Raw genomic sequence first — 25819 nt, 5'->3', positions numbered from 1 at the left:
GACGGACGAAGATGCACCAACAGGTCTGGAGTTAGAACCGGCTACCGTGCCTACAGTGTGGGTATTCCGGTTCGAACCCCCCGGGCTAGAAACCACATCAACCAACTTCGCCAACAGTTTAGGTGTCCTAACTTCGGAAAACTGCCGACGACAATGAAACATGACCTACAAGTCCTCATTACTCCCGATCGTGAAACAATCATACTTAACGATTTCTTGCAGCATTGAGATTGAAATGCGATAGAAAAAATTCTTAACCCGTTTCACGCCTTGCAGACCAAGTTTCTGTAGTACAGAATTAACAAGGTCATCATAACTCGTCGTAGGCCTCATAAAAATGCTGAGAGGATCCTTATCGGTGAACTTCACACTAGATCGTGTTTTCCTCTTAATCGACCCTCTGTGATGAACCAACACAACAAAACTTTCCTCACTAGCCATTTTTACACTCTAATGAGATCAACTCAACGTTCACACCATATTTATACACGTTTGGTCTTGTATAATTCGAATAAGTGTAATTCGAATTAAACTTTGTGTAATTCGAATCAGCCAGTTTCGAATTACTTGGCGTTTCGTGCTTGGGTGTAGTTCGAATCACCCTACTCTATGTGTAATTCGAATCAGATTGATTCGAATTAGTGGGTGTGTGTAGTTCGAATAAATGTGATTCGAATTACATGTAAATCAAGTTCGAAACATGCTAATTCGAACTATATATAAATGTGCATTGGTTGATTCGTGAACCAGTTTCTAGTTTGATTGAATTGTGTAATTTTTTGCTCCCCTTAGCTTAATTAAGTGATTTACCCATTTTTATATTATTTGTTTAATAAAATATGTAAAAAAAATATATTAAAAGTTATCAGAATTTATTATTTTTAGTCATTACTTAATTATTAATTTAATTTTTTTTAAAAAATGAATCATTTTAAATTTTTTTATTATTTAATAAAATGTAATCTTTCACTTTAAATTATTTAAGTAAAATTATAAAAAAAATATTGAATGATTATATGCTTTTAAATATTGAGGACATTGTAAATGAATATTTTGATTTTCAAAGAAAGGTTTGAAAATTGAAGAAGGTATGCATGTAGTGGGGAAGAGAAGAAAGAGCAAATGAAACAGCAAGGCAGCTGAAGGGTCCCCGGTGGCAGCTCAGCATTCCCCATTCACCACCTTCGCTGGCATCCACGCTTCTCTCTCTTTCTCTCTCTTCGCATTCCCTTTTTTATTCTTCCCATTCCTCATTTCTCATTCCCACCCCCCCTCCCTTCACAATGGACCTCCGCCGCCGCCCTCCCCCCAACGCCACCGCAGCGGCCAAGAGACCAACAACCACCACCACCACCACTACACCTCCCAAGGCCTCCGACGCCCTCCCCCTCCCTCTCTACCTCACCAACGCCATCTTCTTCACCCTCTTCTTCTCCGTCGCTTACTACCTCCTCCACCGTTGGCGCGACAAGATCCGCACCTCCACCCCTCTCCACCTCCTTACCTTCTCCGAGATCTCCGCCATCGTCTCCCTCATCGCCTCCTTCATCTACCTCCTCGGCTTCTTCGGCATCGATTTCGTCCAATCCTTCATCGCCCGCAACTCCAACGACGCATGGGAAGAAGAAGAAGAAGAAAACGAACAACAAAAACTTGAGCAACACCGCCGCACCACTCAGATCCTCCCTACTCCTCCGCCGCAGCCGCAGCCGCAGCAGCCTGAAACCCTAATTCCGTCGATTTCCTCCGCCGACGATGAGGAGATTGTCTGCTCGGTCGTCGACGGCAGGACACCGTCGTACTCGCTTGAGTCGCGTATCGGTGACTGTTTTCGCGCCGCAGCGATTCGCCGCGACGCGCTGCAACGCGTTACCGGGAGATCCTTGAAGGGTCTGCCATTGGAAGGGTTCGATTACGATTCGATTTTGGGGCAGTGTTGTGAGATGCCGGTGGGGTACGTTCAGATTCCGGTAGGTGTGGCGGGGCCGTTGCTTCTGGACGGTGTGCAGTATGTTGTGCCGATGGCGACGACGGAGGGGTGCCTCGTTGCGAGCACAAATCGGGGATGCAAGGCAATCAGCGCCTGCGGTGGGGCCAGCAGTGTTGTGTTGAGGGATGGGATGTCGAGGGCTCCGGTGGTGAGGTTCGGCACTGCGAAGAGGGCGGCGGAATTGAAGTTCTTCTTGGAGGACCCACTCAATTTTGATACACTTTCCGTTGTTTTCAACAGGTTGGTGTTCTTGTTTATTTTATTTTAATTTATCCTTTATATTTTAATTGCTTTGCCGGCAAATGTCATCTAATCCTTTGTGGATTCATTTGAATGACTTTGGCAGTATATGATTGAATGAATGTCTGTGCATGCATATAAATTGGTGCTTTTTTTTTTTTTTTTAAAGTAAAATATTTGTTTGAAGGATTTAAGTTTGGTACACTAGGATTAAACTTGTTTATTTATGCCATAATAATTAAGTTGTATTATTTTTGTTTGACTCTTGTTAAAAGTGGGTCAGAAGTTGTATCAGATGGGCGTTATGTGGATGTGTGAAATTCTTTTTGTAATGGTGGTGGTTGATGGTTCTGTACTTCTGTGTGTGGGAAAATCTTGTTGTTTTGATGGTGATGGATTGTTCTTGCATGGATTAGAGTCTTATAAGACAAGTGTGTGTCTTTTCTTTTTGGGGTTGGGTAGTGTTTGTTAGGTGAGAATTATAGCTGTAGTTATATCCTTCACTTGAAAGTTGCATGATTTGTTTCCGAAAATGGTAAAAGAGGAAATTTGAGGGTGTTAAGGTCTAGAGCACTTTTAGTTTTAGACGCTAGTCTATTGGTTTTTGTTTCTTCTTAGAGGTTCCTCTCAATTTAATGCCTTGGCCTTTGGCCTTTGATTTTGCGCCCCCTTTGTTCCCTCTTCCGTGAAAGACTTTGTTGGTGGAGAGATTATTGTTATAAATACCCCCCTCCTTTTTTCTCTTGTTTTTATTTGTATTTTTGGTGTTCCGAGTTTGATGTTGATCCCTTATTTAAAGTGAAGAGACGGAGGGCTAGATTGTGGACTCGTTTCTAGGATATTTCTTTTTGTGTTGAAATTTGGATCTGATAATGTTTTTATGCGTGGTTTCAGGTCCAGTAGATTTGCAAGGCTTCAGGGTGTTCAGTGTGCTATGGCAGGGAAGAACGTTTATTTGAGATTCACTTGCAGCACTGGTGATGCCATGGGGATGAACATGGTTTCCAAAGGAGTGCAGAACGTTCTTGATTTTCTTCAAAACGATTTCCCTGACATGGATGTCATTGGCATCTCTGGTAATTTTACATTCCTCTTCACAACTTAAATTGATTGTGATGTTATTTGGTATGCCTGATGTGATGGATAGCATTCAATTGACATATATATATATATTTTTTAATATGCGATCGCATTGTTTGGTTTTTCGTCCATATTCAATTATGGAAGTGGTCCAATTTCATTATATCATCTGTGAAATTTTTGCTTTTTAAATATATATTATATTATGTTGTTATCATTTATCTGTTTTGAATTGGAGAATTGTGCCTTGCAATGGTGTGATTGTAGAGGTTATTGTGTGGACATTGTCAAGTTGGTTAGTTATTTGAGTTTGATTTGTTTGTTCCATTTGCTTGTTAAAATCAGACCAATATTCCTAAACCTTTATTATTAATTGGTTTTTGATAAAAAGAAATGTCAAGCACATAATTTCTGTGTGTGAAAATAGTATGCATTCAATTTAATCTTATTTGTTAGAATGTTCATATTTAATTTGTGTATCCATACATTCTTAAAACTATGAACACTGAAACAAATTTTTAATTTAAAAACTTAAAAATAGAAAAAAGGAATCATGACATCACAATCAGAATTATCATCAACAGTTATGTTTCATTTGCTTGGATTCCTTATGATCTAGTATTTTATCTGATTATTTCTTTTACCATGTTAATCCACACATTTTATTAGTTTTCCAGTTTAATTGGTGGTATCTTTTCTGTCAGACTCTATTAATCTCTCTGTCCGGTATTTGATTTTGATGTCTATAATCACGGTATGCTGAAATTATTTTAACGGGAATACTAGATCTACGATGTGATGGTTAAATAACTGCTGACTTGGTCTTCAGGAAATTACTGTTCGGACAAGAAACCCGCTGCTGTAAATTGGATTGAGGGTCGTGGCAAATCAATTGTTTGTGAAGCAATTATCAAAGAAGAAGTGGTGACAAAGGTACTGAAGACCAATGTTGCAGCCTTGGTTGAGCTCAACATGCTGAAAAACCTTGCTGGTTCTGCTGTTGCCGGAGCTCTTGGAGGATATAATGCCCATGCTAGTAACATTGTCTCTGCCATTTTCCTAGCCACTGGTCAAGATCCAGCTCAGAATGTTGAGAGTTCCCATTGCATCACCATGATGGAAGCCGTCAACGAAGGGAGGGACCTTCACATCTCAGTGACTATGCCTTCCATTGAGGTGATTTAAAATTTTGCATCTCAATCCAATAGCTTCATTATTGTTATTCCCTTCGATTTTAATAGCTAAATCTTTGTGTGACTACTTGTCTTCTCAGGTGGGAACAGTTGGGGGTGGGACTCAACTTGCATCTCAGTCTGCATGCTTGAACTTGCTCGGTGTAAAGGGGGCGAGCAAGGAATCACCGGGATCTAACTCAAGACTCTTGGCCAAAATTGTTGCTGGCGCTGTTCTAGCAGGAGAGCTGTCTCTGATGTCTGCTATTGCGGCTGGACAACTAGTCAGGAGCCATATGAAATACAACAGATCAAGCAGAGATGTATCTAATTGCACCTCTTGAAGACCAGATGACGTGGTTGAGGTCACTGTTTGTTGTGAAGTTTTGGAATTAAAAAAAAAAAGCACAAAAAAGGGTCTTTCTGAGTTGGGGGGAAATTTTCTGAATTGCAGAGGAAAATTGAAAACATGAGTAAGATTGCTGGCATCAACTTTTGGCTTTAGATTGGTTTCTGTCGATCCTTCACCACCTGTTTTGGGGCTCCTTTTGGATCATCCTCTGTTCACAATACAAGCTTTGACAACCTAACCCTGCAGAATCATTGGATGGGTGTTGATATTTTCTTTAACCGAGACATTTGATGTGTTGTATTATAATTCTTTTTTATGATATAATATGATTAGTGTATGTACCAACGTCCATTGATACATTAATTTCTATTTAGTTGGGGGACCAGAATGGATAGGGGTTTGTCTTGTTGCATTGCCTTCCGAAGTATCTTTTATTCATTGAATTGAACAACTCCTTTCCTATGTCTTTCAGTTTTTAGCCACACTGGATATTACAGAGATATTCTCATTTATTTGTTTTGTTGAACTAGTTCATAGGCACATTGCTGCTGCTGTTTTCAAGCATAAGAATTATCACTTAATCATACCGAGCACCCTTATCTTTATAATTAGAACTGATTCACAACAGTGGAACACTGAATTGCGGAAAACTTAGGCCAATTAGCTTGTCAATAGTGTTGAACTAGGCTGATCCTATATATTGTTTTGCACCATTTGTTATCTTTTTTATTATGAGCATATAGTGGACAGATATGGATTCAAGTAATGGTTGTTGCTATTCCTCTCAAGTATTATAGATATGGATTCAAGTAATGGTTGTTGCTATTCCTCTCAAGTATTATAGATATGGATTCAAGTAATGGTTGTTGCTATTCCTCTCAAGTATTATAGATTCATATAATTTTCGTGAAATTTATTTAAGTAAAATTTGCTTTTCTTTTTATCTTCTAACCAAATATACACCCCAAGAGCTTATAGGGTTGGTTTAGGCTAATTTTTTTTTATATTGTTTAAATATATGTGTAATACATTGTTATTGGAAGATTTGGTGTTTTTTTTTTTATATGGTGTTTTATTCAAATCGGACGGTCCGATTTGTTTGAAGAAAAAAATAAACTACAAACCGGAAGGTTCGTTTTGTATTTTGTATTTTTTTATTTTTTAAAATAAAAATCGGACGGTTCGATTTTAACATTAAAATTTTTTTTATTTTCAAAATCACAAATCGAACCATCCAATTTCTGATTGTTGGTTTAAAAAATAAAACAAATCGAAGGGTCCGAATTGTTTAAACCATACCAGCGTAAAACTCATCTCTTCTCAAATCATTGTGAGATACACTCCTCTCTCTCTCTCACATGGAAAAGGAAAAGTGGTTGGTTTAACCCATAAGAAATTAGTTATTACCTATGGAAGAGAGTTTGGCTTTATTTTGAGCTTTTACCGTGAATGTTAACTTTGCATCTATTGAATTGATTGAAAATTTTTACATAATATAATACATTGTGACGGAGCATGTCTTATTTTTAAAATTTGTTTCCTTTATATTCTGGTATACTATATCTTTCTTCTTTTTGGGACTCTGTAGTCTATGCTCTATTTTTTTTTTTTTTTTTAGAGTAGTCTATGCTCTATGCTGCATGTTTATTTAGACTGGTGATTAACAAAACAAGGTGAATATTTTTTTTTGGTTCTGAAAGCAAGGTGAATATTAATCCTTTTGGGGTGGGAAAAAAATATAAACAGGCCGTGAGGGTGAAAGGCCCAAAAGGTGACTGTGAATCGGACTCAGCGTCATTAGTGACTTACTCACTCTCACTTTCCCTGTGCAACAGAACGAACCAACCAGAAACTTCACCCTCCTACTCTCGTTTAACTTCCAACTTAAACCCTAGTTCTCTCTCTCTCTCTCGCAACCATGGCAGCTATGCTGGTACGTTTTCTCTCTCTCTCTGTTTATGTTTCTCTGTGTAAGTGCAGTTAGATTGAAGAAATGTGTGGTGTGTTCTCTCTCTCTGTGTTTGCAGCAACCGCAGATCATACTGCTGAAGGAAGGTACGGACACGTCTCAGGGGAAGGCTCAGCTAGTCAGCAACATCAACGCCTGCACCGCCGTCGCCGACGTCGTCAGGTCCACCCTCGGCCCACGCGGCATGGACAAGCTCATTCACGACGACAAGGGATCCGTCACCATCTCCAACGACGGCGCCACCATCATGAAGCTTCTTGACATCGTCCACCCTGCCGCCAAGATCCTCGTCGATATCGCCAAGTCACAGGACTCCGAGGTACATCATTCTCAACTCACTCACTCGCTCACCTCAGCTCAGATCCATCTTCTGGACCTGCATTTTTTTAATTGTTTTTGCTTCTGATGTGTGTCATTGTTAATGTAATTGGAGAATGGAGAATGATTGAATTGGTTCTTTCCATTTCGGGTTTAGAAATGCTAGAATATTAGTAAACTAACTAATTTAGAAATGATGATGGAAGGAGGAAACTAACTAACTTGCTAGTCAATTGGTAACAGTTATAACTGAATGGCCACCATTGTTGTTAATTTGCAGGTTGGTGATGGAACCACCACTGTGGTTTTGCTTGCTGCTGAGTTTTTGAAGGAGGCCAAGCCCTTCATCGAAGACGGTGTTCACTCTCAGAATTTGATTAGGAGCTATAGGACTGCATGCACATTGGTATTGAAATTTGGTTCTTCTGTAGTTGAGATTGTGCCTTGATTTGTGGCCTTGTGTGAGATTCTCATTTGTGATTGATTGTTGGTTTAGGCGATTGAGAAGATTAAAGAGCTGGCGGTTAGCATAGAGGGTAAAAGTTTGGAAGAGAAGAAAAGCTTGCTTGCAAAGTGTGCTTCTACCACGCTCTCTTCAAAACTTATTGGTGGAGAGAAAGAATTCTTTGCATCGATGGTTGTGGATGCTGTTATTGCAATTGGAAATGATGACAGATTGAACATGATTGGTATCAAGAAGGTATGTGCATTGATTGTTTTTGCACCATTGTGTTGCAGATATGGTGTTGTTCTAGGGTTGTGCTTTGTAAATCAATTTGGTGTTTAATTTACAGGTTCCCGGTGGTAACATGCGGGACTCATTTCTAGTAAATGGTGTTGCCTTCAAAAAGACATTTTCATATGCCGGGTTTGAGCAACAGCCAAAGAAGTTTCTCAATCCAAAGATACTACTGCTAAACGTTGAATTGGAGCTAAAATCAGAGAAAGAAAATGCTGAAATCAGGTGGCTATATTTGAAATTTTATCTGGTTTTTTATTTATTGATACTACTGAGATTCTATTGAAAGATTAACTGCTTAAATGGATTCCCCTCTATTTCTCGTTTTCTTTACAGATTATCTGATCCATCACAATATCAATCAATTGTTGACGCCGAATGGAATATTATTTATGACAAATTGGATAAATGTGTCAACAGTGGTGCAAAAGTAGTTCTTTCACGATTGGCAATTGGTGATCTTGCTACACAGGTTTTTAATTCTCCAATTTTGGTCAAGTCTTATCTTACTTTATTCCATATTCTTTGTCCTTTCAGGCACACAGAAATCATTAAACCTTTCCAAATTGCGACTTATGTTGCATGCTTCTTTTTTACTTGCTTTCTTAACAACTTCCAGAAACATTTATTATTTGTCCTATTTTAACAGTATTTCGCAGATCGAGACATTTTCTGTGCTGGTCGTGTAGCAGAAGAAGATTTAAAAAGGGTCGCTGCTGCAACTGGTGGAACTGTACAAACATCTGTCAATAACATCATTGATGAGGTTGTGCATTATTTTTTGGGATTGATCTTTGTGTTTTGTAGTATATTATTTGCTAAAATTCTTGTGATTTGTTTGCATGAAGGTACTTGGAACTTGTGACGTTTTTGAGGAGAAGCAGGTTGGAAATGAAAGGTTCAACATATTCAGTGGATGTCCATCTGGACAAACAGCAACCATAGTTCTTCGTGGAGGAGCTGATCAGGTGGGTTAGTGGTTGTGCACTGCCTGTCTATATGTCTTTCTATATAGATCTATCATTTCTTGGATTTATAATTGATTCTCTTACAGTTCATAGAGGAAGCAGAGCGAAGTTTGCATGATGCAATCATGATTGTTCGGAGGGCTTTGAAAAACTCAACTGTAGTTGCTGGCGGAGGTGCTATAGATGTACGTGTCCAAAATTTATAAGTTTGATATCTTGATGAATTATTAATTGATTGATGTGGATGTTAATATGTGGTTCATGTTGACAGATGGAGATAAGTCGATACCTTAGGCAACATGCACGGACAATAGCAGGAAAGTCTCAGCTTTTCATTAACTCATATGCAAAAGCTCTAGAGGTAAGTGTCTCTGGAATTTGAGTATGATGGCTATGGTTGTGGTGTATTATGTGTTATGCTATTATTCTGTTGTAAGTCATTCAACGCTGAGTAATGGGTGCTTTGATAACTTTCCGTCAAAAGCTTCTTTGTTTAATGTCTTAAGTTGTAAAATGATGCAAAGCAATGAGTACTACTTTTCTTTATTATGTATATATTTCTTTAGTCAAACTTCAGTGATACAAAATGTTGTATGTAATAATTTATAAGTTCCAGCATTGTCATGTTCAAAATGAATTAGTATTTTCACTGAAGATTATGCCTTGCTATTATATTTGGGGTGTGAACAAAAGGCTCCTCTTTTGCATTTTTTTAAATGTTGTGACTATCCTAACTTTTTCTTAGTATTATTCTTTTTTCCGAGTCTTTTAGAAGTACTCGTTGCATCTGAGACTTTAATTTCTGTTCTAAATGTTGGAAGCTGGGAAGAAAGCATTATCAATTCAAGTAGTCTGGTAGTTGAATTCACGTTAGAATGACCTTATCTTGAAATTGCGTCAATAAATACATATTGTAATAGGCATGCTAGATTATGTAGTGTAAGAAGTGAGACATGAAGGCTTTTGTTTTTCCTCCCCTCCTCTTCTGGTTTTCCCTTCTTATTTTATGTTATATTTTTTTTAATTTTGATGCTTAGAGTTATGGTGTAATTTTCAGGTTATACCCAGACAATTATGTGACAATGCTGGGTTTGATGCGACTGATGTGCTGAACAAACTAAGACAGAAACATGCACTTCCATCTGGTTGGTTGCAATTCCTCCAATATGCATGCTTTTCTGCAATGTCTTAAACACACAATTTCTTTTATGCATGATGCTTGTGTTGTACTAAAATTTTGCTTGTTTGATACTCATGGATAATTAAGATCATTTGCATAATAAACATTCTTGGCTACGTTAATGGCTAATGTTATCATTTCCTGATTGTTACAGGTGAGGGAGCACCATATGGAGTGGATATAAGCACTGGTGGAATTGCTAACTCATTTACTAACTTTGTCTGGGAGCCTGCAATTGTCAAGGTATCTGCCTGACTTTATACTCTTATTTTAATGTTGATGTCAGTGGTGTTTAATCTAATCAACAATTTTGCAGATTAATGCTATAAATGCTGCTACAGAAGCCGCATGCTTAATACTAAGTGTGGATGAAACAGTTAAAAACCCCAAGGTGAATTTCTGACTAGTTCTACAATTATATTTCTCCATCTTTTAATTTTTGTTTCATGTATTATATTTCGCTAGAACCATTGATGACACTATTCTCCTATCGACTTATTTCGTCTCCACCATTAGTTTCAAAAAGCTCGAAACACATGCTCTTTAAGCAGCTAGTAATTGCATACTGCCTTGGACTTGGATTTTTGATATACCTAACTTCCCATATAATAATTTATAGTGTCACTGCCAGCCAATTCCTTTGATAGCTATTATCAATTCATCACTAGTTTTGTTGTTTGCAATTAAAATCACTTCATAGTCCGTTTCATGTTCATGATTTGAGCCATGTAAAAAATAGTATAGTGAATATATTTATAATTTCACGGTATATCAGTAGGAGAAATTTGTGTTTGGTTTTGAATGTCTCGTCTGCTCAACATGTGTAGTCTGAGAGTGCACAAGGAGATGCTGCCGCAAGTGCTATGGGTGGTAGAGGTCGTGGAGGTGCCTTCCGCGGCCGTGGCCGTGGACGAGGAATGCGAAGATGATGAGAAATGTGGCATAATGGGTTGGCTTTTATCTTAGTTCATTTGTATGTTTGTCTAATACATGGAAGGCCAGTGCATATTTATATCTGCTAGTTGATACTGCTAGAAGCATGCCTTATTTTTGGATCTACAAATGATGATATAAAATTGTAATGCGGTATATGGGATCATCATCAGAGTGGGATTTGATGGTAACAATTTTCAAGAATTTTGTCGTTACGACATTTACTCATTTTATACGCTGGACGACTGGGATGGTAGTTAATTTTGCATCTTATTTTTTACAGTTTTTGTTTATTTTATTTTATAATTTTTTTATAATGTTTAAAACTGGGTTGTAGGCTTGTGGCAGCCACAAATTAGTAAGAATAGGTATTGGAAGTTTATTGTTCCTTATCAAAGCTTTAGTTAGAAGAAAAGTTGAAGACATGTGAGAAATATTTTCGCGAACATAAACAAGAACGAATTTCATGTGTATTGGATCATTTCCATCTATATATGAGAAACAAAATGTTTTTAATCCTCGATAATGACTGGAGAACAAGCTATTAGTCGCATAAAATCCATGGCTAAAGGTTACTAACATATGATAAAATGTCTGCCACATCCTATAAGATTAAGGCATTATACTTGGACTTTTGGATTCTGTTAAATATGATTTTGAGAAACCCTTACAACATAACTAGTGTAGATACAACAATCCAAGTAGCACTGTGTATCCGTATCTGCACTTTCAAAAGGTTAATGGAATTTATGTAAAGGTTAGTGGCTTTATATTATCCTAGTTAACCAGCAATATGTTTAAAACTCTAATTGCACATAAACCTGGTCCAAGGTTCGGACAAGAGCAATAACAAGTAAAAACTCAATATTTTGATGAATTATAGTATAAAATAAGGAGAATTGGAACAAATGTTAATGCACTTCAGAAAATAAAAAAAATGTAACGCATCTTAGAAAATGATCTGTGATTAGAAGTAACAAATAAATGAATAAATTTTAAACGTATGTTTTATATAATTTTACTAAAAAAATTAACTTAATTAGCAAATTACCTTAAAAAGTATGACACTCCTTAATAAAATGCCTTTAATGAATAGCTGGAGAACTTTTTCAAGCAACAAATAAAAAGCACAAAAATAAGTAACATTACATGGTGTGGTAGATTTTAAGCCTCGGTATTGTGGGGGTGTAAGACAGTGGAATATTAAACGATCATTTTCCAAACTGATGAATAATAATAGGAAAAAATTTCCATGCAATTGTTTTTATATGAAGTTGCTAGTTGAAAATTGTTAAATAACAATTTAGTCAAACATGTCAAATCATCTAATAGTTCTCAACTAACAACTTCACGTAAAGACGACTGCAAGTTTCCAACATAATAACATTGGACCAAGTAAAGATTAAAAGTAACAAACCAACCCCAAAACAAAACACAAACATCAAATTGATCAACACAAGATGCATATTCTAAAGGAACGGTTATTCCCAGTAGTATAATCTTAAAATGATATTGCAGATTTTTCTGCAACATACTAACATCAACGTTTTTTGGGAATAAAATTTATAGTCTAAAACATTCTAAGAATTGAAAGACAATTTCTCAAGGATTCACTAAAAACTTCATCATACTACAATCTAAGTCTCTGAATCCTACCAGCAAGTGGTAACTTGTCTACAGGAATGGCGGCAATATTATCCATCGACGAGGATACTTGGGTCGGCCTTCCTTTCCATCGAATAACTGCAAACACCAACAATGAAACATTCATCAATTAAAAATTTCTAAAAGGGTATCATAAGCTAATCGTTTATATCACATTTGATCCACCACAAACAATAGCCATAAAAGAACTAAATTCAGATAGCCAAGAACAGATAAGACTCTTATAAGTAGCAGATTTCAATCAACATGTTTAACATCTTATTGGAATCAAATCTTTCAAAACTCTAAAATCTGACAGTTTAGCAAACTTATAATTGTTTTTTATTTACTTAAATATAGTTAAATAACTGCAAACTAGAGAGGGAAACGAAACATACCTTCCTCAAACGCCTGTGCTTTGCAAAAGCCCAGTTGGACATGATCAAAGTAGCAACAAGAAGAAAAATATAACCTGCAACAGTTTGTGTTGCAATGTTGAAACCCAACCACTGATAGATTTCTGTGGTATAATTTGCACAGGTAACAATATTGAAGAGAAATCCGCGAGGGATTTGGTATCCACCGTCCCCCTCAGGTTTGCGAAGACTCCTAAGTATAATGTGGCAATAGAAATTTGAAATTTGCATCACTATGCCAAACCCAAACCCAATCTTCATTTGGAGGTCGCTTACTGGGGTATAATTTGGATGGTTCACATAGTAAGCAATGTAAGACCCAAAGGTCCAGTAATATGCGCAGTTGCGGAACACATTGGAAAGAGGAGAAGTAGCATGGCTGAAGCGATGGATGAAAAATGTCTCGAAAATACGTTTGGCATAGTGGAAACACCAATAGTACAAGGCATATGTCTGCACAGGGTGGATGACACGTTCACCTTTGTACCCGAAAAATTGGTAGACAGGGAAATAATAGAAGACTGGATAGAGAAGCAAAGGTCCCAGGTACTCAAAGAAAAAGAGTGTGCGGTAAGAAACTTGAGGGCCTAAGTCCTTGAATACTACAGTTAAGGCTCCTGAATTTCCATCTGTATATTCTTTTAGACTCTTCTTGGAATTAAGGACAACGGGCCTTTCCCTTGATCCTGCTGAGACCGGAAGTGTCAAGCGCTGCCTTTCAGGATACTTCTTAGCTGTTAAAGTGAAATTTACAATCATGTTAATGATCTATAAAACTCAATGCTGGCTATATAAGCATTTTTATCATTTCAAGTGTAGTGAATTAAATTATGAAAAACAATTCTTCTAGTTCACCTACCTAACAAGATTTAGGTTGAATTTCATTAGTCGAAAGTTTCCAAAAGTTTCAAGTTCAACAATATAGCAAAAGACTAGATTCATGTAAGAAACTACTGAAGAAAGACTTGTGAATCTAACAGGTGGTACTAAAACTTCAAGTTCATTTTACAGTGTGAAAAAAGATTAATTCATGCTTTATTTACAAATTAAAAGATCAAAGGAATTTCAACAAATGAATACCTTATTAAACACTAAATAGTAAGCACAGAAATTTTGCATAAACCAATAAGGCCATAATGGAGAAGCTTACAATATATCTAGTAATATCTATCAGACATTTTCATTAATCTAGCCCAGATAAATAACTGTGATATTATATTATCTCTAAAATGAAAATTATACACAAAAAATAGTGCAGAAACGCACAAACTCACTCACTTCGTTTGTGAATTTCACGTTGAAGATCTGCTACAGTAGCCTGTGTCAAAGAAACAATGGAATAAACCATAAATTATAACTGTCTAAGACAAAGCTCTCAATTAACAAAGATGCACAAAATTCGGAAGTTTGGTTTGTGAAAAATTAGGGATATCAAAATCATAAATTAAAACTACCAGTGAACTAAAAATAATAATAATAAAAAAAAACAATATGAAGAAGAAGAGAATAGAGACATACAGAATCATTGAGCTCAATGCCACCTTTCACAATCTCTCTTCCGCTCCGAGAAACCAAAGTGACCTTCATCCTTGAAACTGAGACAAACCGACTTCAATAAACACTGTCAGCAACAAAATCGAAGGATTATATTTAAGATCCAAAAACCCGATATCACACGAAAGTTCCGAATTTCAAAATCATACAATTTTGAAGCAGGAAATGGAAAAAATTCGCAACTTTTTTTGAGAAAAAGTAAAATGGGGTTGCAGGAACTAGCAAAAAGATTCGAACTTCAACGAAGAAAGAATTCGATGATTCCAAAGAACGCACAAACAGAGACGGCACAGTTTAGCAGAGTTAGTGCCCAAAAAATAAAAAAAGGAAATAAATTTAAGATACATAAGAAGAGTTTCCTCAGTGAAAATTGACGAAGAAGAGAGGCATGCAAAATCAATGGCGAGAAGAGAGTATTACCTGGATTTGGGAAGAGAGAGAGAGAGTGTGTGTGTGTTTTGTTTGTTAGCTAGTTACACACACAAAAAAAGAGTGAGGAAAATGGGGTTTGAAAATTTGGAATTTTTATAATGATAATAATAACAAGTAATTTTAAGGTGTAAGGAAGAAGAATAAATGAAAGTTGTTAATTGGTGTGGTGATGGAATGGAGATGTTAGAAATTGCGGTTGAATGCATGTTATATATTAATTGGGTACAGTTGGGGTAGGAGAACTACCTCTTTCAGTTGATCAACTACATTATACCATACCATACCTTACCCTACCCTTGCCAATTTAAATTTTTTTTATTTATTTATGTGTTTTTTTTGGTAGATGTTACCAATTTAGTTAGAAATATAATATCTGAACATTTAAAAATATAATAATTAACAGATTAATTTTTAATTAGCTAATATTAATTATTTTTTATTATAAAATAAATTACCTTTTTAATATTATTTAGAATTTCAAATTTAAATTTAACAATAAGAGATATTTAACAAGTTTTTGATATTGTGCTTAATGATTTTTTTTAATACAAAAATAGAATACATAAACGACTTGTGTCTATGTTTATATTACATTGTTATCATTTTTTGAGTGAACAAAATATTAAACAAATGCAAATTACCTTGACCAATAAAACTTAAAACTGGAGTGCGAATTATTTAATATTTATGGAGTGATATTTTATAGGAGTATCTATGAGGATTTTTTTCAGAAATAAAATAAAAAAAATTTATATTTTTTCAAACACTGTTCTTGAACTTTAATTCTCCAAATACAATTTTTTTAGAGCAAGTTCGCCGTACCTCTGGCGAACTCTATAAAAATTATAGAGTTCGCCTTACTCCTGCGAACTCCCTTTAATTTTTTTTGGATCCCGCATTTTAAATCCATTTTAATTCATTATCATCCTCTCCAAATAGTATATAGATCTACAAATAGTATATAGGAGTACACAAAACTATACAAACAACAAGTAGGGTTTCTTCAAGAATTTTTTTAATTATAAATTAAAAAAATAAGCCATATTTAACAATGGCAACTGTTACGATAGATAACCGGAGATTAATGGGCTGGACTCGTTAGGTTGGCCCACTCGTCTGAGGAAGGAAGCCTCTGAGCGGATTTACGTCTTTGGGCCTCCGTTCGACTTGTTCGTGTGAGACAATGGGGGGTGGAACCTGTAAAGACACTCCGATGCCTAAGTCAGCAGGGGTCTAAGCAAGTTTAGAGAATATTGGAACTTAGTGATACCTGAGGGTTGTCAGTGTATTTATAGTGGTGAACCAATAACCACCGTTGGAGTAGTGGAATAGTTCCACCTTTTAAGGAGGAATAACCGTCCCTTTATCTTAGGGAAGTTAGGATATGACTCCTGGAAGTGGGTTGAGAGATTTTAGGGGCAGTTACCCATTTAAATGAGTGTTATCTGCCAGCTAATCTTCGTCTCCGACTTCTTTGGAGCAAGTCGTGGTAAGAACCGACTTCTTGAGGGAAGGTCGGTGTAGAGAGAGGGTCAATCATTTAGATTGGGCTTCTCATTTGGACCTGGGTCATAACTTTGGGTCAGGGTATGAACAGTGCCCCTACTCGAGCCCAAATCTCCTTTAGGAGTTGGGGTCGAGTATTTTAACTCGGGTTCGTCGCCGACCTGATGAGGAACCGATGTGATTTTTCAGAATCGACGTGTTTTAAAATTTCTCAATAGTCGCGTCCAATCAAACGTCGCGTCTGTTAGGAATTTACGTATTCACACGCGAGGATCAGTTACATTGGTAACGGTGCACCTCTTTAATGACGGCCTCCTTTTTTACCATTATTCCCCTAACGTATTTATAAATACTTTCCCTCTCTTTCTTTGTTTCGTTTCTGAAAACCTTCGCATTTGCCTTCTCTACTCGAAAGAAACTTCTGTTCGAAGGGACTCCTCCTCTCTCTGAGCCACTATTGCCTCTTCCTTCTCTTAAACAAAGGTTAGTCCTTCTATCTTCTCTCTTATTTACAAATGCTTTTTATCTGCATGTTTTTACTTTGAGAGAAGTGTTGACCGTAGGCTTAGCGGCTTTGTCTGAGGATCTGACCCAGGCCCCTTTAGACACCATGTTTTTTATCCTTTTTTCTTTTTTCTTTGTAGGTTTCACTATCCTTTTTATTTAGGGAAAGATATTTTCTGTAGAGTCCCTTGCTCAGTGGGTGGATGTCACGGTTCTAGGGGAAGAACCTTTTGTAGATACTGACTACATCGCTGACCTTCGCACGCATCATAGAATTTGTGCTTCTGATGAGGATGAGCCAAAATACGAACTGGTTGCCCCGGGTCCGGAAGACCGGGTTTGTTTTGGAAGGGCTTCTGATGAAGACCATCATTTCTTTTTTATGTATGAGAGTCTCTTTATTCGTCTGGGAGTTTTTCTGCCTTTTTCCTCTTTTGAGATTTCTGTTCTGCACCATTGTCGTGTCGCTCCTACTCAACTTCATCCTAACTCTTGGGGTTTCCTGAAGGTTTACCAACTTATTAGCCAGGCTTTGGATTTTTCGACCTCTTTGAGGATTTTCTTTTATCTTTTCCACATGACCAAGCCCTTTAGTGGGCAAAACAATAAACAACAGTGGGTGTCTTTTCGAGCTATTCAAGGTCGGAGAGTTCAACCTTTTTGACGAATCTTTCCATGATTTCAAAAATTTCTTTTTTAAAGTTCAAGCTGTAGAGAGTCACCACCCCTTTTTTCTTGGATGAAAATTCTATTTTCCGCTTTCCTTTATACTGGCTGGAGGCTTCTCCTATAGAGAAGTATGGTCTAGATGATCTGGATGAAGTCGAAGAAGCTGTCGTGGGGTTCCTCCGAGAAGTTTAGGAGAGGGCCCCTTATTTGGATACAAAGAGATTTCTTCAAGGGTCTCCGAGTTTTGTTCGGGCCCAAATAGGTGGATATGATTGTTTTCTGATTATTCTGACTTGTTGTAACTTCTTTCGACTTCTTAATTTTTTTTGTCTTCTTTATTTTCAGAAATGGTGAAGAAAGCTTCTGCCTCCTCCTACCAAAAAGTCCAAGATGCCAAGAAAAGGTCTCGGGCGCGGGTGGATGCTGCAAGGGCCACTGGCGACCTTCCCCCTCCTCCTCCTCCTCATAATTTAGGGACTTCCTCCCGTCCCATTATGGTATCCTCTTCCTCTACTTCCTCTCTTCCTTCTCCTCCCCCTCCGCCCCGACCTTCCCCTGAACCCGAGAAGAAGAAACGGAAGACTTTTGGTTCTTCTTCCGGGGTTGCATTTGATGGTCTTCAGTTTGTCCGAACCCATCTTTTTCCTCATTCAACTATTAGTATGGATGATGCTATGATTCGGAACCATCTAAATCTTATAGTTCAGGGAAGCGTTCGGGCGGCTGGGGTTTGTACTAAGCTCTTGGATATTTTTGAACATACTCCCCTTAGTTCCTTGGGTTCCACCCTAAGAGTTGAGGAACTCGAGGGGAGGATTTCTTTATATCAGGAAGAGGAAAAGAAGTTGAAGGAGGAGGTTACCAAATTAAAGGAGGAGAAGGATAAGATTCGGGAGAGGGAGAAGAAGCTGATGGGCCAGTATGCCATGGCGGAGGGCCTTAAGGAGAAGGCGAAGCAGAATTATATCAGGCTTTTTACGGAGAACTTGGACTTGAAAAAGGATCTCTCTAGGTGTCGGGACGCTTATCAGGACTTGGAGGATTCCATTTCTGAGGGGGCAGAGGAAGCGTGGGGGATCTTTAAGGAGCAAGTCGGGGTTATTGCTCCCGACTTTGACCTTTCTCCATTAGATCCTGACAAGATCGTGATAAATGGTGCGATCGTCTCCCCTCCCCAACCTGAGATGGACTCCGAGTTGAAGACCCGAGGTCAAAGGATAATAGAGTCTCCTCCTCAAGGAGACATTCCGAGTTCTTCGAAGGTTCCTTCTGACGTCCCCGACCAGCATGCTCCGACTTCTTCTGATGCTGCTCCGACTTCTCTCCCGGGTCCTGGTGGTGACGGCCCTTCTACTGGTGGTGGTGATCTTCCTCTTCCCTAAATGACTGTGGCTATAAGGGGTCCGGCCTGTGGGCCCCCCTATTTTTTAAACACTATTTATATTTTGTTTTTTTTAGTAGTAATTACTTGACATTTTTTGGCCTTTTAAGGTCATAAACAAAATATTTAAAAATACCCTTTTTTGGATAAGGGTTTAGGGCACCTTTACGCGCATGTTTTTCTTTTATTTTTGCGAGTAAAACTCTTTCAAAAATATTTTTCTTGAAAATCTTTTAGCTTGGCTGTCTCTCGTTCTAAGTAATTTTGAGTTTGTGGAAATCAGGGACAGCCTATGCCTTCGATTGATTTTCTTCTTCTCTTTTCATATTCCTTATACTCAATTTTTGATTTATTGGGTTCCTGTAACTTAGGTTATTTTTGTGATGTATTTCATTTCTCCTCGGCTTTCCGACTTGTAAGCCGACCGTTTTCCGAGTTTTTATGCTCTACTTTCATAACCTCTTTACGCCGACTTAAACATTGTCGTTTTATCCTGACAACCATCTAGGTCGGTTCATGAGATTTTCACGTTTTATCGAGCTTAAGTCGGCGCGTTTCGTAGAAATAGTAAAAAGCGAAAAAGGAATTTATAAGAGATATTGTAAAAAAAGATCTTTATTTGTTTGTGAAGGTACTTTCTTGCTACTAAGGGCTTTTAAAAATTTGTAGTCCCTTAGCCTCCACTTTGATGCCTCGTTAAAAACTCCCTTCAGGAAAAATCTTTTTTTTTTGGGAGAAAAACCATGAAGTTAGGAAAAGAGTACACCAGGGAGTGGAGTTCATTTTTAACTATAGTACCTTTTCATATTACAAGCATGCAACGACCTCGGTAGCTTGGTGCCGTTTAAGTTGGTAACTTTATAATAGCTTTTTTCTAAGACTTCACTAATTTTGTATGGTCCTTTCCAATTAGCAGCGAGCTTTTCCTCCCCAGATTTGTTGACTCCAATGTCGTTTTTTATTAAAACCAGGTCGTCTGGGGTAAAACTTCGTCGAATGACTTTTTTATTGTATCTGATCGTCATTCTTTGTTTCAATGCTGCTTCTCTTATCTGGGCTTGCTCTCGGACTTCAGAGAGTAGCTCAAGCTCTTCTTTGTGCCCCTGTATATTTCCCACCTCATCGTAGAGGCTCACCCTTGAACTTTGCTCACTGATTTCAATTGGTATCATGGCTTCTACGCCATAAGCAAGTCGGAAAGGTGTTTTCCCTGTGGCAGACTGAGGTGTCGTCCGATAAGCCCATAATACTTGGGGGAGTTCTTCAGCCTAAGCTCCATTTGCATCTTGCAGCCTTTTCTTTAACCCTACCAGTATGACTTTGTTAGCTACCTCGACTTGTCCATTTGCTTGTGGATGTTCTACAGAGGTGAATTGGTGTTTGATCTTCATGCTGGCTACCAGGTTTCTGAAGGTTGAGTCGGTGAATTTGGTGCCATTATCCGTGGTAATAGAGTGTGGTACCCCATACCTCGTGATAATGTTTTTGTATAGGAATTTTCGACTTCTCTGAGCGGTAATGGTGGCTAATGGTTCTGCTTCTATCCACTTTGTGAAGTAGTCCACTCCCACAATTAAGTATTTTACTTGTCCCATCGCTTGGGGAAAGGGTCCTAATAGATCCAATCCCCATTTAGCAAAAGGCCATGGGGAAGTTATACTTATGAGCTCCTCGGGAAGAGCGACATGGAAGTTCGCATGCATTTGGCATGGTTGACACTTTTTCACATATTTGGTGGCATTTTTCTGCAAGGTCGGCCAGTAGAATCCGGCTCGGATGACCTTCTTAGCCAGGGACCTTGCTCCGAGATGATTTTCGCAGATGCCACTGTGGACCTCTTCCAACACTTCTGTCGTCCTTGAGGTCGGAACGCACTTCAACAATGGTGTTGATATTCCTCTTTTGTAAAGGATATTTCTTACCAGAGTGTAGTTTTGTGCTTCCTTCCAGATTTTCTTGGCTTCTTTTTCCTCTTTGGGTAGGATGTCGAATTTTAGATATTCGATCAAGGGGTTCATCCACCTGAGGTTCAACCCGGAAACTTCAAGGACGTCTTGTTTGACCTCTGTTTTTGCGACAGAGGGTTCTTGGAGAATTTCTTGGATTAGACTTCTATTATTTCCCCCTAGTTTGGTACCTGCTAGCTTGGAGAGGGCGTCTGCTCTGGTGTTGAGATCCCGAGTTATATGCTTAACTTCGATTTCTGCAAAGCGCCTAAGGTGTTCCAAGGTTTTGTCCAAGTACCTCTTCATGTTGGGGTCTTTAGCCTGGTACTCTCCATTTATCTGAGAGGTCACTACCTGAGAGTCACTGTATATCGCTATTTTTGTTGCACCGACTTCTTCTGCCAGTTTTAGTCCTGCGATCAAGGCTTCATGTTCTGCCTGGTTGTTAGAAGCTGGGAATTCAAACTTGAGGGAGACTTCTATTTGGGTTCCCCCTTCGTTCACCAGTATTATGCCTGCTCCACTTCCTGTTTTGTTAGAAGATCCGTCCACGTACAACTCCCACGTGGTGGATTCTTCCTCTTGGTCTCCTGCATATTCGGCCATGAAGTCGGTGAGGCACTGGGCTTTTATTGCTGTCTGAGTTTCATATTTTAAGTCAAACTCGGATAACTCTATTGCCCATTGAACCATTCTACCCGCAATATCTGTCTTTTGAAGGATTTGCTTTATGGCTTGGTTCGTTCTGACTCTTATTGTGTGAGCCTGAAAGTAGGGCCGTAACCTTCGACAGGCTACTATTAAGGCGTACGCGAACTTTTCGAGTTTTTGATACCTTAACTCAGGGCCCTGTAGAACTTTGCTGGTGAAGTATACAGGATGCTGCCCGACCTTGTCTTCCCGTATCAGAGATGACGCTACAGCTTTGTCTGCTACGGACAAATAAAGTACGAGTTCTTTCCCGATTTTAGGTCGGGTCAGAATGGGAGGTTGACTCAGAAATCTTTTGAATTCCTGAAATGCTTCTTCGCATTCAAGAGTCCATTCAAATTTGCATCCTTTTCTTAGTAAGGAGAAAAGTGGTAGGGATCTTAACGCTGAACCTACTAAAAACCTGGAGAGAGCGGCAAGTCGGCCATTTAGCTGTTGGACCTCTTTTAAGCAAGTCGGGCTTTTTCATTTTTAGGACTGCTTTACATTTGTCGGGATTGGCTTCAATTCCCCTTTGTGTAAGCATAAACCCTAGAAATTTTCCAGCCTCTATTGCGAAGGTGCATTTCGCGGGATTCAACCTCATCCCATGCAACCTTATGGTGTTGAATACTTGTATGAGGTCTTCCAAGAGTTCGGTCTCATTCTTGGTTTTTACTAGCATGTCATCTACATAGACTTCCATCAGCCCTCCGAGGTGAGATGTAAACACCTTATTCATCAACCTTTGGTATGTGACGCCCGCATTTTTTAAGCCGAACGACATGACCACATAGCAATAGTTTACTCTGGGTGTGATGAATGATGTTTTTTCTTGATCCAACTTATACATCGGGATCTGATTGTATCCCGAGTATGCATCCATAAACGACAAGTATCGATACCCTGAGCTGGAGTCTACTAGAGTATCAATGCTTGGAAGTGGATAGGGTCTTTTGGACACGCCTTGTTTAGGTCGGTGTAATCGACGCACATCCTCCATTTGACGTTTTGTTTTTCGACCAGCACCACATTTGCTAGCCAGGCCGGATATTTGACCTCTTTGATGAATTCGGCTTCTAAGAGCACTTGTACTTGTTCTTTCACCACTTGAGCCCTTTCGGGTCCGAGCTTCCGCCTCCTTCGTTGAACAGGTCACGATCCGGGGTAAACTGACAGTTTGTGTGACATGAGTTCGGGATCTATCCCGGGCATGTCTGAAGCTTTTCAGGCAAAGAGGTCGGAATTTTCTCGTAGGAGCTTTATGAGCTTCTCTTTCAATTCTTTTGTCAAGTCGGCTCCTATGTTGGTGTTTTTTCCTTCCTCTTTTCCGACCTGTACCTCCTCAGTTTTTCCCCCTGGTTGCGGTCGTAGTTCTTCCCTAGCTCTGACTCCTCCGAGCTCAATGGTGTGCACTTCTTTTCCTTTTTCTCTTAGGTTTAGGCTTTCATTGTAGCATTTTCTTGCTAACTTCTGGTCTCCCCTGATGGTCGCTATTCCCTCTGGTGTTGGGAATTTTGTGCAAAGGTGAGGGATGGATACCACCGCTCCGAGCCGGTTTAGGGTAGTTCTCTGCCTATTAAGGCATTATAGGCTGACCCTATGTCGATGACTATGAAGTCGATGCTCAGAGTTTTGGATTTTTCCCCTTTTCCAAAAGTGGTGTGAAGGGGAATGTATCCTAGTGGTTTTATTGGCGCGTCCCCCAGTCCATACAGGGTGTCAGGGTAGGCTCTTAACTCCTTCTCGTCCAATCCCAACTTATCAAATGCTGGTTTGAAAAGGATGTCGACGGAGCTTCCCTGATCCACCAGAGTTCTGTGAAGATGGGCATTGGCAAGGATCATGGTTATTACTACCGGATTGTCATGTCCAGGTATGACTCCTTGTCCATCTTCTTTGGTAAATGAGATAGTGGGAAGGTCGGGAACCTGGCCCTCGACCTGGTAGACTTCCTTCAAATGTCTTTTGCGAGCCGACTTTTTGAGGCCGCCTCCTCCGAACCCCCCCGAGATCATATGTATGTGCCTTTTTGGGGTTTGTGGAGGTGGATCTCTCCGGTCCTCGTCGTCTCGCTTACTTTTCCCTGATAGTCCGATCTCTCCATGAGATATTTATCGAGCCGACCTTCTCTGGCCAACTTTTCTATCACATTTTTAAGGTCGTAACAATCATTCGTTGAGTGACCATATAGCTTATGGTACTCACAGTAGTCCCCACGACTTCCTCCCTTTTTGTTTTTGATGGGTCTAAGGGGAGATAGTATTTCAATATGGCAGATTTTCCTGTAAACGTCAACTAGGGAAACTCTCAGAGGAGTATAAGAGTGATATCTCCGAGGCCTCTCAGAGCCGACTTCCTCTTTTTTCTTGGGCTCGCTTTCTTTCTCTTTTGATGAATTAGAATGCCCAGGTCGCCAACTCGGTTCTCGTAATCGGGCATTTTCCTCCATGTTGATGTACTTTTCGGTTCTTTCTTGTACATCGCTCAAGGAGGCGGGGTGCCTTTTAGATATGGACTGGGAAAAGGGGCCTTCTTGAAGTCCATTTACGAGCCCCATGATAACTGCTTCTGTGGACAGGTCTTGAATTTCCAGGCATATCTTGTTGAATCTTTCCATGTAGTCCCGTAAAGACTCCCCGACCTCCTGTTTTACCCCCAGGAGGCTAGGTGCGTGCTTTACTTTATCTTTTTGGATGGAGAACCGCATTAAGAACTTTTGCAAGAGGTTTTCGAAACTAGTGACCGACCTTGAAGGGAGGTTGTCGAACCACTTCATTGCTGCTTTCGACAAGGTAGTCGGAAAAGCTTTACAACGAGTAGCATCAGATGCATCAGCCAGATACATCTGACTTTTGAAGTTACTTAAATGATACTTCGGATCAGTGGTTCCATCATAGAGGTTCATATCAAGGCTTTTGAAATTTCTTGGAACCTTCGCCCTCATTATGTCCTCACTGAACGGATCTTCTCCTCCTAGGGAGGAATCTTCCCGATCGTGGTGGGAGTTCCGACTTTTTAGAGTGGATTCCAGCCTTAAAAGCTTTTCTTCTAACTCTTTTCGTCGCGCTATCTCGCTCCTTAAGTTTCTCTCCGCCTCCCGCTGTCGTTCCAATTCCTGTTCCAGCTGCTCCAAGCGCCCTTGGTGGCCGTGGAATAGCCCCATAAGGTCGGCCGCATGGGGGTGGCCTGTCCTTTCCGGACTCGCGCCCGTCAAAAGAGTTTGCTTTCAAATCCTTCAATCCTGAAGTACCCTCTCTATTCTGATCAGCGCCTCCCTGGTGGGTGGCCATATTCGCATCATGGTTTCCAGCGTCGATATTCTCTTGCTCAGAATCGGACGCCGTATGACTATCTTCTAGTGAATTGTCCGCCATTACTGGTTGATCTCTCGGGTCCCCGACAACGGCGCCAATGTTACGATGGGTAACTGGAGATTAATAGGTTGGACTCGTTAGGTTGGCCCACTCGTCTGAGGAAGGAAGCCTCCGAGCGAATTTATGTCTTTGGGCCTCCGTCCGACTTGTTCGTGTGAGACAATGGGGGGTGAAACCTGCAAAGACACTCCGATGCCTAAGTCAGCAGGGGTCTAAGCAAGTTTAGAGAATATTGGAACTTAGTGATACCTGAGGGGTGTCAGTGTATTTATAGTGGTGAACCAATAACCACCGTTGGAGTAGTTGAGTAGTTCCACCTTTTAAGGAGGAATAACCGTCCCTTTATCTTAGAAAAGTTGGGATATGGCTCCTAGAAGTGGATTGAGAGATTTTAGGAGCAGTTACACATTTAAATGAGTGTTATCTGCCAGCTAATCTTCGTCCCCGATTTCTTTGGAGCAAGTCGTGGTAAGAACCGACTTCTTGAGGGAAGGTCGGTGTAGAGAGAGGGTCAATCCTTTAGATTGGGCTTCTCATTTGGATCTTGGCCTTAACTTTGGGTCAGCGTATGAACAGCAACCATTATCATCGTCTCCAGAAATACACAGGTACACCGGAATAAGCCATATTTAACAAGAATTTTTTTAATTATAAGTCGTATTTTATTTTAAAAATTTTGTTAAAAAATATAAATAAATTTTTTCAAAATAAAATACGACTTATAATTTAAAAAATTCTTGTTAAATATAACTTACTGGA

General features: G+C 39.2%; 3 protein-coding genes across 5 annotated transcripts; 2 read left to right on the top strand and 1 right to left on the bottom strand.

Annotated features, from left to right (window-relative positions):
- The first annotated feature begins 1031 nt into the window (after positions 1-1031).
- Positions 1032-5346, top strand: LOC112766610 (3-hydroxy-3-methylglutaryl coenzyme A reductase 1). Its single transcript, XM_025812507.3, has 4 exons — positions 1032-2230; positions 3125-3306; positions 4140-4486; positions 4584-5346. Exons 1-4 carry the CDS (start codon positions 1284-1286, stop codon positions 4824-4826), a joined length of 1719 nt encoding a protein of 572 aa, XP_025668292.1. The 5' UTR covers positions 1032-1283; the 3' UTR covers positions 4827-5346.
- Positions 5347-6410: 1064 nt separating this feature from the next.
- LOC112766157 (T-complex protein 1 subunit eta) lies at positions 6411-11202 on the top strand. Its single transcript, XM_025812031.3, has 14 exons — positions 6411-6767; positions 6862-7122; positions 7402-7527; positions 7618-7821; positions 7916-8085; positions 8197-8332; positions 8510-8626; positions 8709-8828; positions 8915-9013; positions 9100-9189; positions 9886-9973; positions 10163-10251; positions 10325-10399; positions 10836-11202. Exons 1-14 carry the CDS (start codon positions 6753-6755, stop codon positions 10935-10937), a joined length of 1692 nt encoding a protein of 563 aa, XP_025667816.1. The 5' UTR covers positions 6411-6752; the 3' UTR covers positions 10938-11202.
- Positions 11203-12366: 1164 nt separating this feature from the next.
- LOC112766158 (very-long-chain enoyl-CoA reductase) lies at positions 12367-15186 on the bottom strand. Of its 3 annotated transcripts, none has more exons than XM_025812033.3 (5): positions 14976-15186; positions 14520-14610; positions 14280-14319; positions 12984-13735; positions 12367-12684 (listed from the first exon to the last, which is right to left on the bottom strand). In XM_025812033.3, the coding sequence occupies exons 2-5, from the start codon at positions 14586-14588 to the stop codon at positions 12616-12618; spliced, it is 930 nt and encodes a 309-aa protein (XP_025667818.1). In that variant the 5' UTR covers positions 14589-14610; positions 14976-15186; the 3' UTR covers positions 12367-12615. The 3 variants fall into 3 exon arrangements, with proteins under 3 accessions (XP_025667818.1, XP_025667817.1, XP_025667819.1); XM_025812032.3 differs by having other exon boundaries at positions 14520-14622; positions 14976-15169; XM_025812034.3 differs by having other exon boundaries at positions 14520-14596; positions 14976-15169.
- Positions 15187-25819: the final 10633 nt, after the last annotated feature.

This window comes from Arachis hypogaea, chromosome 17 (assembly GCF_003086295.3).
Source record: "Arachis hypogaea cultivar Tifrunner chromosome 17, arahy.Tifrunner.gnm2.J5K5, whole genome shotgun sequence".
Taxonomy (NCBI): domain Eukaryota; kingdom Viridiplantae; phylum Streptophyta; class Magnoliopsida; order Fabales; family Fabaceae; genus Arachis; species Arachis hypogaea.
Note: the sequence above shows the minus strand (reverse complement) of the source record. Positions and strands in the feature narration are given on the sequence as shown.

Coding starts and splice junctions, on each gene's coding strand:
- LOC112766610 (XM_025812507.3), top strand. CDS start 1,284: ATGGACCTCCGCCGCCGCCCTCCCCCCAACGCCACCGCAGCGGCCAAG. Junction 3,307..4,139: donor GGATGTCATTGGCATCTCTG/GTAATTTTACAT, acceptor CTTGGTCTTCAG/GAAATTACTGTTCGGACAAG. Junction 4,487..4,583: donor TGACTATGCCTTCCATTGAG/GTGATTTAAAAT, acceptor TTGTCTTCTCAG/GTGGGAACAGTTGGGGGTGG.
- LOC112766157 (XM_025812031.3), top strand. Junction 8,086..8,196: donor AAAGAAAATGCTGAAATCAG/GTGGCTATATTT, acceptor TTTTCTTTACAG/ATTATCTGATCCATCACAAT. Junction 8,333..8,509: donor TTGGTGATCTTGCTACACAG/GTTTTTAATTCT, acceptor CTATTTTAACAG/TATTTCGCAGATCGAGACAT.
- LOC112766158 (XM_025812033.3), bottom strand. CDS start 14,588: ATGAAGGTCACTTTGGTTTCTCGGAGCGGAAGAGAGATTGTGAAAGGT. Junction 14,320..14,519: donor GCATTGAGCTCAATGATTCT/GTATGTCTCTAT, acceptor TCTTTGACACAG/GCTACTGTAGCAGATCTTCA. Junction 13,736..14,279: donor ACGTGAAATTCACAAACGAA/GTGAGTGAGTTT, acceptor TCACTTTAACAG/CTAAGAAGTATCCTGAAAGG.